Raw genomic sequence first — 10,977 nt, 5'->3', positions numbered from 1 at the left:
GCAGCCCAGAGCAGGGAGACAGCTTCCTGCTGGGGTATCAGGGAAGGCTTCATAGAGGAGGTAATGCTTGGGTTTGGGCTTTTGAGAGCCATAGTGGGAGGGGGAGGGTGATCCAGGTGGAAGGCACATAGTGAGCGAAGGGCAGGAAGCAGCAAACCATCTAACTGAGCTCACGTGATGCAGGCGAGTGGGAGTGAGCAAAGTGGGAGAACAGGCTGGAAAGGTAGGTGGATGGCAGAGCACAGAGGGTCTTAGTTCAGAGGCAACCGGGAGCCGCTGCAGGCTCCTGCTCTGGGGAATGCCACGAACGAGCTATTCAGTGGGAAAGTTGCTCTAGTGGCAGGGCTGGGGATAACTGGAGGGGATGGTGCGGAGACCCTCCGCGGTGGTCCTGGCACTGGTCCAGCCCCGTGCCAGAGAAATACAAACAGGCAGATGGAGGGGCACTGGCAGGGGGTGGTGGGCATCGGAGGGAGAGCCCTGGGTAGCTTCCTGCTCCTCAGGGGCCCCTGCTGTCAAGGCTGGATGCATGGACCCTACTGGGCAGTATCCACAAGCACCTGGGTTGAAGTTGGCTCCTAAACCAGCCTCTGCCCTCTTGGTAGGATTACTACAGCTTAGGGATTGGGTGCAGGGTGAGCTGAGATCCTCTACTCTGCCCTCTCTCCCAGGCTGCATCGCAGTTCTCTCTCCCAAAGCCCCAGCGGATGAGCCAGCATCACCCCTGTCCAGCAGGCCCCAGCAGCTAGGGGCTGGGTGCTCAGGGCCCATCTCCCTTTCTCGAAGGCAGGGGCCTGGGGACCTCTGACAAACCGGTGTGAGGGCAGAAGCAGGTCCCACAGCCCGAACGGCTCCTCCTCTCCTCCGGCTGTGTCTACTCCCCCCCACCCCCGATCTGTCCCCGGCCCCTCTCCATGGTCAGGTCAGGGCAGTGACGCAGGAGTCAGGGGACCCAGAGAGCAGAGGCTGGGGGGTGTGTTGTGGGTCGGGACAGAACGCATGTGCGGACGTGTGTGGACGTGAGTGTGCGTGTGCTTGTCCCACAGCTGGGATCTTGTCCCAGAGCTGGGCTCTGAGGGCCAAGTGGGGCTGGGAGGCTGCCTGGGTGCTGAGGAGGAAACGGGGACCAGAGGACGTAGTGAGGTGTGCAGAGCCACAGCAGCCGCACACCAGGTTCGGGGAGGACCCCGAGAGGAGGCTCGCAGTGAGCGGAGGGCAGGGGAGCGACTCGGGCCCTCGTTAGTTCCCACAAGCCTCTGCCTCCCCACCCCTCGCATTCATCTTTCTGAACCCCTCTTTGATCAGGCTCCTCCCCCCACCCCTTATCTCCCTCCCTCACCTCTGTCACCTCTCAGCAGGCATCCCTGCCTGCTTCATCGAAAATTGCCACCTCCTCCAACACTCCTGGGCCTTTTTAGTTCTTTTAGCCATTGGAGCTCCTCTATCTTTTATTCATTCTCTGTGTTTATCATCCATCTCTCCACTAGAATGTCAGCTCCACCGGGTCAGGCATTCTTGTCTGTTTCATTCACTGCTCTATCCCCAGGTCTCTGGCCAAGAGTAGGTACTCTTATATGTATATTTCTTGAATGAATGAATGAATGAATACTTCCCATCTTTCCAAACAAACTCCAAATTCTTCAGAGGGGCATTCAAGGCCCTTCACAACCTGACCTCTCCCTAACCGCCACCCTAGTCTGATCTCCACCTCTCCCTCCCCCACCCCACCTTTCGCCCCAACACACCTGACCCACCAAGCACTTGGCTGGACCGGCCTCTGCACCCACCTCACATCTTTTCCCATTGAAATCTTACCCACCCTTCAAGGCTGAGCTTGTTGTCACCTCCTGCATCAAATCTTCCTTGATTTCCCAGCTAGAGGTGAGCTCCCCCTCTTCCAAACTCTCACAGCTCGGATCTGCACACTCCAGTCCTCGTGCACAGTTCCGTGTCCCCACCTTATCTCTATTGTAAACTACAAACTCCAGGAGGCAGGACTTAGGGCTCAAAACACCTTTTTGTCCTGAAAAGTTCTTAGTCAATTGTCTTGCACAAAGAAGGCACTGAACGCATGAATAAAGTATCTCTAATATCATGGGACTGGGGAGGGAGTGAATGAACGTATAAATAACCGCCGGTATTTGTAGGACTTCCCTGTCTATTATGAAAGCTGCATGAGCTGGCACTGGTGCTTTCATGAGGCCCATTTGACAGGTGAGAGCACTGAGGCTCAGGGACTCAGGCCACTTTCCAAGGTTTGATAAGCCAGCTAGCCTTGGACTCCTGCCCCCCACCCCCACCCCGGGAGCTCCCCCGCTGCCTCAGGGCTTCCTAGAAGCCACAAAGGCTTAGCTGCAAATCCCAAGGGCCAGCACTCTGGGGGTTCACTCTATTTCAGAGTTCCTAAGAATTTTACCATGCAGTCTAACCTAAAAGTTCAATTTCTGGGTTTTCAGGGTCTTCAAAAGTGAGGAGTGGGGGAGAAGACCCCCTCAGGTTTCTTGCTTTGTGCGGCCCCGTTAAATTTCTCAACAAGAACACTGGTTTCTAGAACAAGAACTAGGATCGTGAGGAGGAGGCCACTGACTTGCCCCGCAGGCACCTTCCGGGCTTCCAGCCCTAGCTGCCTCGCAGGAACCCAGACAGCCCCAGCTCCTAGTCCCCGCCCAAGACTGGGACGCCCCCTTCCCTGGGGGGACGTCGGGGTCCCCAGCCTTTCCCAGAATGGCACTGCTCTCGCAGCGCAGCCTTCTGCCCGTCCCGCTGCGCGCACCCAGCCGCCCCTCCCGAGACCCTGGGGTCCGACGACGGGGCGGCAGCTCGGCTCCCGCCCCGGCGAGCCCCCGACCCAGGCGTCCTGCCCCCGGCTCTGACCCCTCCGGCCCCCCCCTCCCGCGACCCCTCACGCACACAGCCCCCCCCCAACCCCCCACACGCACGCACACAGCTGATAACAGCCCCGACCCCCGGCCGCCGCCGCAGTTCCCCGGGCCAACAGTCCCCGGGCCAACCCCGGCCGGCCGCCTCGCCGCGCCGTCCTCCGGACCCTGGCCCCGGGCCCTGCGCGCTCTGCCCCGACCCCGGCTCGGCGCCCCGGACGGCGGCCCCCTCCTTCGGGCGGCGGGGTGGCTCTGCCCCGCCGAGCTTCCCGGGATGCGGGCCCCCGGCGCGGGCACCCGCCGAGCCCCAGGTCGCTGAGGGGCCGGGCGAGGCGCGGAGATGGGGGTGCGCGGTGAGTACTCCCGGCCGCGGGAGCGCCCGCCCCCCCGGCCCCTGTTTGAGGAGGAATTTACCACTGGGGCTGTTGGCCCCGGGGTGGCCGGGTTCAAGGACCTGCGACTTGCCAAGGACCCCGGAAGGGCAAGGGGGGTGGGGCAGCCTTCACCTGCCGGCCGGGCTGGGGGAGTCCCCGGGAAAGTCGGAATCTGAGCTGGAGACGCGATGGAGGACTGGGGGTCCAGGGAGAAGAGGGGCGGCTACGTGGGTGCCGAGGGAGCTGATACCTGGGTCTGGGAGCAACAACTCGGATCTGCGAGAGGGGAAGCCTCTGTCACACCGGGATTGAAGTTTGGCCGGGAGAAGTGGATGCCGGTAGCTGGGGGGTGGGGTGTGCACGCGGCCGCGGGATTGAATGAAGGCAAAGGAGGCAGAGCCTGAGCGCTCGCAAGGTTCGGGTCGGGAGGACTCGCGGGGCCAGAGCAGCGGGATGGGTGAACGTGCAGGTCCAAACCACCCCTTCTCCTGCAAGTCCCGGCCTCACACTCAGCCCAGCTCTCTCTCCTAGAATGTCTTCTGCTGCTTCTGCTGTCCTTGCTGCTGCTTCCTCTGGGCCTCCCAGTCCTGGGCGCCCCCCCACACCTCATCTGTGACAGCCGAGTCCTGGAGAGGTACATCCTGGAGGCCAGGGAGGCCGAAAATGCCACGGTGAGGCCCCCTCCCCAGGACCTTCCACAGAACTCACCCTCAGGGGTCCAGGGTCTCCCCCAAGATCCAGGAACCTGGACCCCCCCCCCGGCACTTGGTTCAGGGGTGGAAGCGGGGAGCCAGAGCCCCCAGTAAAAGTAATAAGAGTGGTAGTCCCCAGTGCACACCTGGAAGCTAGGTAAGGGGCGAAGCCAGCAGGAGCCCCTGGGGCCCCTGACTCCAGGCTTGTGCATTTCAGCTGGGCTGTGCTGAGGGCTGCAGCTTCAGTGAGAACATCACTGTCCCGGACACCAAGGTTAACTTCTATGCCTGGAAGAGGATGGAGGTGAGTTCACTTTTTCCTTCCTCTTGGGGAGTCTCATTTTGGGAACCTCCTAGGGCAGGAAGGAGAATGATAGAGAGAAGAAACAGAGCAGCAAAGATGAGGGCTGAATGGAATATGTTCATTCATTTATTCATTTGTTCATTCATTCATTCATTCAACAAAACTGTTTGCTTGGGGCTGCCGAGAGGGAGGAGGGCGGGGCTGGCTTGGGCCAGCTAACTCCAAGTCTCCACTCCCTTTAGGTCCAGCAGCAGGCTGTGGAAGTCTGGCAGGGCCTGGCCCTGCTCTCAGAAGCCATCCTGCAGGGCCAGGCCCTGTTGGCCAACTCGTCCCAGCCATCCGAGGCCCTGCAGCTGCACGTGGACAAAGCTGTCAGCGGCCTGCGAAGTCTCACCTCCCTGCTTCGGGCACTGGGAGCCCAGGTACGTGTAGGACCTTCCCTCGCACTTGTGTTTGCCCTTTCTGTGAAATGGGAGAATGGCTCCGCCAAGGAATCCCTGCTGCAATTCTGTCCCAAGTTCCCTCTCCTGCCGGGGTCCCCACTGGTAACCTCCTGTTCTCTCCTTGGCAGAAGGGAGCCGTCCCCCTTCCAAACGCAGCCTCCTCTGCAGCCCCGCTCCGAACATTCACTGTTGATACTCTGTGCAAACTTTTCCGAATCTACTCCAATTTCCTGCGGGGAAAGCTGACGCTGTACACAGGGGAGGCCTGCAGGAGAGGGGACAGGTGACCCGGTGCTCCCACCCCGGGCACGTCCACCACCTCGCTCACCACCACTGCCTGTGCCACGCCTTCTGCACCTCCACTCCCAACCCCTGTCGATGGGCCATCAGCTCAGCGCCAGACTGTCCCACGGACACTCCAGGGCCAGCGGTGATATCTCAGGGGCTAGAGGAACTGTTCAGAGCTCAACTCAGATCTAAGGATGTCACAGGGTCAGCCTGAGTCTCCAAAGCAGGAGGAATTCAGAGAGTTCAACTTAAACTTGGGGACAGCGCCATGCTGGGGAGACACTGATACTCATCTCAGTGCCTTGCAGAACCGCGATGCTGCGTGATGCTGGGACAAGCTGGAGGGCAAATAATTCCTTTTGCACCTAGCAAGCAGGGACAGGACGGACTGGAGAATTTAGGGGGCAAGCCATGAATTCTCCGGGTCTCATGGGGATTCCGTGACAGCAGAGCCCGCTGGATAAGGAGGGTGGTGGGAGCCGTGAAGATGGGATGGGGGCTGGCTCCTGGCTCTCACTGGGTCCAAGTCTTGTGTATTTTTCAATCTCACTGGCAAGAACTGAAACCGCAACCTGGCTCTTGGCTTTTCTGTTTTCCCGGGAGACCCCTACTTCCCTGGCTCTGTCCCCATCCTGGCAGCAGGCTGCAGGTCCGGGAAACCAGAGGTGGAGGGGGCCGGGCCCTACGTGCTGCCTCGCATGGCCCGTCTGACCTGTTGACCCCACTGGGCCTGAGGCCACAAGCTCTGCCCGCGCTGGTCAATAACGTGGCTCCATTCAAGGCTAGTCCTCAGTAGGCATCTGGCCCAGGATAAGTCTTTTTTTTTTTTTTTTTTTGGCTGAATCGCACGGCTTGTGGGATCTTAGTTCCCCAACCAGGGATGGAACCTGGGCCCCGGCAGTGAGAGCACGGAATCCTAACCACTGGACCGCCAGGGAAGTCCCCAGGCTGATGTCTTTAGTGAGCCTCGGCTGCCGGCAAGGACACAGGAGCCAGCAGGAGGGGCCCCTTTGGGGGCTGGCAGCAGCTGCCCATGCTCCCTGCTGGACCCTCTTCTCTGTGGCCGCTTCTTCTAATGCCACAAGCCCAGCACCAGCCTTTGCCATCTCAGCACACAAGCCCCCTCTAAATCCAGTGGAACTTTCCTTGCCTGGGGATGGTTACCATGAATGCTCTACCCTGAAACTTGCCCAAGGGGCAGTAGTAGAGTGGGGTACAGTGGGAACCAACTTCCCAGACAACCATCTTGTTGATCAATCGCTCTGCCCAGAGCTACTGCAGGTAGTTCACTTATATGACCTCATTTTACTCCTCACACAGCCCTGGGAGAATGGCACTGCAGTCATTCCCATGGTACAGATGAAGAAGTAAAGTACCTTGCCCGAGGCCAAGATGACAGGATCCCCCATCCTCCCAGCACTCAGCCCCTTCCCTCTTCTTCTTATTTCTGCCACATGAGCCCTCCCAGCTCCCCTGGGATGGGGGACATGGGACAAACTCACTCCAACTCCACAGTTGATCCCTACTTGCTTCTTTTTCTCTTTTTTTTTTTGGCCACACCGCATGCGGGACCTTAGTCCCCCAACCAGGGATCTAACCCGTGTCCTCTGCAGTGGAAGCAGAGTCTTAACCACTGGACCGCCAGGGAATTTGTACTTCTAATTTTACCCTTTCCCCTGACAATCAATTTCAAATTCCTTCCCAGAAATAATGTTTCAGCTGCAAAGTAACGCCCGAGAGAGACCTGTGCAGATAGCAAAAGCTGTCACAGAACTGTGCGGGAACCCCCGATCCTGGCCATTATCGTACATGGATGGGGGGATCGGTCTTTCACTTATATCACAAAACGGAGAAGTCAGCCTGCACCCTGGCAAATATGCACAAAGCAGGGAATGTTTTGCAATCTGCGGCAGGAAGAATATGGGCAGGTTGGGGGGTTGGAAGGTATTTGCCAAGTATATGTGTGTGAGAGGGTAGGGGTGAACTTGTGGTGGGAGGAGTCAGCCAAGGGCAGGACCCAAGGAGAATTTTCACTCTGGCCAACCCTGCTTCTGGGCTACAGTGCCCTCTTCAGGCCCTCTTGGGAAATGCTAGAGTAATCTACAAGCTATAGAACCCTGAGGACTCTGACCTTGTGCATTTCGATAAAAATTCGTGTTATGATTTCCACACATGCCATCCGGTTCTTGCTCCAACGCTGTGAATCAGGAAAGAAGGAATCTCTCTTTCTCGCTGGCAAAACTGAAGCTAAGAGACTTGTCCTGAAGCCCAGGGAATCCAGCTAGTAAGTTACAGCTGGGACCTGAACTTGAGATTTAGAACTCATAACCCCAAAGTCCTGTCCACCTTTCAGCCTGATGTGCTGCCTAAACATCCCCTGGATCTTTTTTCCTCCTGACCTTATTCCTCGACTTCGTTTCAGACTTCTTACTGCTTTCAATTAAAGAAAAAGAAAAAAAAAAGGAGTTAACAGAACCTGAAGTATATGACCTGGGTCAGGTGTGATGGGCGAGTAGGTTAAGAACGTAATTTTAAAACATACTTTAGTAAAGCAATTATACTGCAATAAAGATGTTAAACAAAAAAATTAAATCACTTTTTCGACTATAGGACTTCTCACAGACTTTAGTGTGCTAGCGGGCTTGATAAATCTCTAAGGAAGGAATAGGGTTTCCTATTTCATGAACTTTTAGACAGGAGTCCTTTTCTTTTTCGTGGAACATCTTACAGGACAGATGGAACAGTTTTAGAAACTCTGATTTAGTAAATAAAAGAAATATATTAAAAAAAATACTTTATTCCACATTTACGGAGTGCCTACCGTGTTCCAGCCTTTGCACTAAATGCTAGGAAACTTGGAAAGACGGTCTGTGCCACTCACAGCCCAGTGTCCTCCTAGAGCGGGCAGTCCTGGTGGCAAAAAGACAGGTGCTCATGAATGTAGGCGTAGACAGAGCCAGCTTGGCATGTGACTGGGTCCTGAGGGGGGGGCGCTGAGAGGCCTGGATGGGAAGAACCTGGTGACACCTACAGTCCCTGCGAAGAGACACAGATATGCAAGGAGGGCGTGGCCAGATTTCCCAGGTTCTTCAAGTGCGGACCAGGGGTGTAAAGTTTCTTCTGCACCACTGTTACGATGATTAACAACATATTAATCTCTGGCACTTACACGATCTGCTCTGATTCTCACCATCACTCCATGAAAAAAGGAGGACAGTAGGGCATCATCCTCTTTTGTCAGACAGGGAAAGTAAAACTAAGTTCCTCCAGGTAAGTGACCAAGCCAGCTCTTCTGACTTCCGGGTGGGACAGGAGCCAGCTCAGCCCGGTTCTGAGTCAGCGGGTTACATAACTGTTTCATGGAGACGCATTCTGTTTGTAGAGTGCTTTGCGATTTCCAAGGTGCTTTCCCGGGCAGTCTCACATTTGCTCTCCTAACCCCATGAGGAAGGCAGAGACAGGAGAGGATCCCCGTTTTGCAGAGGAGGAAACCGAGATCCGGAGAGATTATGAATGGGTCTGGCCCAGGTCGTAAGACACTGAGAGGACGTGTCAGGACCAGGAGCCAGGCTCTTGGACTCTGGGTCCCTCTTCTACTAGAAGCAAGGATCATGGGGAGAAGAGAAAGCAGAGGGAGTGGACAGAGGAGAGGAAACAGCTTCAGTCAGAGAGGCATGAGTCCCATCCACTTCTCGCTACCAACTCTTTCCCGCTCCATCCCCTGCCCCCGGTGCCCACTTCCTCCCTGGAAAGGCAGAAAGTGCCTATCACCCTCCCCACCACCAAATCTCCCAGCACTGGGGCCCACCTCATCTGCCTCCTGCAGCGCCAGCTCCCACCTCGACTGCAGCCTCTTGGCTCTGGGTACCACTGGCCCAAACGGTCTTCCTGGGCCTGAGCATCAGGCTGACCAATGCATCCGCCTGACCCCAGCCTCCAGGCCACCTGGGATTCTCCTGGAACTACTCAGTCTACTGGTCTCCCACAGTAGGTGATTGTTGCTAGAGCTGAGTTAGCTAAATGAGGCCTCTCAGACACTGGAATCTAGGCTGAATGTTAGCTACATTATTTCCAGCTGGTCAAGGCTCATTCCTCTTAAAATTCCATCATAAAACTGTGACATTATAAAAGATTATTGGCAACAGAAAAACAGATAGCAGGATGGTTTCCCAGCCTACGTGAGTCATGCCCAAATGTCGATAAACTCCCTCCTCGATTCTAAAAAATGAGTTATTAAAAAAATTATACCACACACGCACCATTTCTGGTTTTTAAAAAACCTTAGCTGTGCTGGTCTCTCCATCTTACAGATGAGGAAACTGAAGCCCAGAGCAGATGAGCAAAGTGTCCAAGGACACACAGGGAAGCCAGGACTGGCTGCAGCTTCCTGGAGTGATTCCCAGGTTCTTCCACATCCCAGGGTCCCTCACACCTATTCCTGTCAGTCTTGTCAGGTGACAAAGCCTCTGGGGCCTTGCCCGTTCTGGACTCCCCAAAAGGCAGAGCCCGTGGTTCCCTCCCACACCACATTCCTTCCTGTCCTGCCTGAGCACCAACCCCCCACCCCCAGACAGGCTGGAAGCTGTGACCGTCCAGCTCTGCGGCGCCAGAGGGAGGTCAGCGAGAGCAGCCCTCAGAGGACTTATTGCCTAACCTGGAGGGGCTGGGGATCAATTGGCTTCTGCTGCTTTTCCCTGGGTTAACCCTTTCCTGGCTTTGTCCCTTTGTTGAATGCTCTCCTAACCTGCTCTGGAGGAAGGGAAGATCGGGGTTTGGGCTGGGCATCCTTTACACCCCCAGCTTTGATATAAAGGGGCAGAGGATCTCTCTTTTTCGGGATTGACCCCCTCCGTGGGCTCTGTGGGTGCTCACTTGGGCAGAAGGAGCCCCCAGGACTCCGAAGGGGGTTGGGACTTCCCGCTCCAACACCTGGGGCATGACAGCACCGGCCCCTCCCTGACAGCTCATGAGAATAGCTGGCCCAGGCAACCCTGTCACATGTCAGGGGCCAAGGCCAGGCACACTGGGCATAGATTTGACAGTAGGGACGGGGGCTGCCAAAGTAAAGGGAATGAAACTGAAGATTTCTAGGAACACCTGGGCGTGGGATACAGGAACTCTGGATTCACGATAGTTCATCTTGCTGCCAGGCCAGCCCACCAGCCAAGATAGAGCCATGAGCAAGCGTCAGTGCTGTTTTTAAGAAGCGGCAAAACCACCCTCTTAGCTGCATTCTCATGTAGACTTGCTATTGATGAAACTGACAAAGGCAGATCTGCTCTGGCTGGGATGGAACCCCGGCCCCATTTAGATGCACTTCAGGGAACCATGGGACTTGGCAGGACACCTCGTAGGGACCGTCAGCACCACGCCCTTCTGCTGGGCAACTGACATCATTTCTCTAGAGCTCAGTTTCCACATGCGGGAAATGAGGACAAGAATTTTGCGATGAAGAGAACATGAGATTGGCACGTGAAACAGGCACATGAAAATATGCTCAACATAGCTAATTATTAGAGAAATGCAAATCAAAATTACAATGAGGTATCACCTCACACTGGTCAGAATGGCCATCATCAAAAAAATCTACAAATAGCAAATGCTGGAGAGGATGGGGAGAAAAGGGAACCCTCCTACACTGTTGGTGGGAACGTACACCTGTGCAGCCACTATGGAAAACAGTATGGAGGTTCCTCAAAAAACTAAAAATAGGGCTTCCCTGGTGGCACAGTGGTTGAGAGTCCGCCTGCCGATGCAGGGGACACGGGTTCGTGCCCCGTTCTGGGAAGATCCCACATGCCGCGGAGCGGCTGGGTCCGTGAGCCATGGCCGCTGAGCCTGCGCGTCCGGAGCCTGTGCTCCGCAACGGGAGAGGCCACAACAGTGAGAGGCCCGCGTACCGCAAAAAAAAACAAAAAAAAACCCTAAAAATAGAGTTGCTGTATGATCCAGCAATCCCACTCCTGGGCATATATCTGGACAAAACTATAATTCAAA

The 10,977-nt window shown here is 55.9% G+C and overlaps 1 protein-coding gene across 1 annotated transcript; it reads left to right on the top strand.

Annotated features, from left to right (window-relative positions):
* Window positions 1–2,945: 2,945 nt before the first annotated feature.
* Window positions 2,946–10,285, top strand: EPO (erythropoietin). Its single transcript, XM_004268862.3, has 5 exons — window positions 2,946–3,232; window positions 3,785–3,924; window positions 4,163–4,249; window positions 4,492–4,671; window positions 4,821–10,285. The coding sequence occupies exons 1-5, from the start codon at window positions 3,220–3,222 to the stop codon at window positions 4,977–4,979; spliced, it is 579 nt and encodes a 192-aa protein (XP_004268910.1). The 5' UTR covers window positions 2,946–3,219; the 3' UTR covers window positions 4,980–10,285.
* The last annotated feature ends 692 nt before the right edge of the window (window positions 10,286–10,977 follow it).

Source organism: Orcinus orca, chromosome 16, assembly GCF_937001465.1.
Source record: "Orcinus orca chromosome 16, mOrcOrc1.1, whole genome shotgun sequence".
Lineage (NCBI taxonomy): Eukaryota > Metazoa > Chordata > Mammalia > Artiodactyla > Delphinidae > Orcinus > Orcinus orca.
The sequence above is the reverse complement of the archived record's forward strand: the minus strand, read 5'-3'. Positions and strand labels throughout refer to the sequence as shown.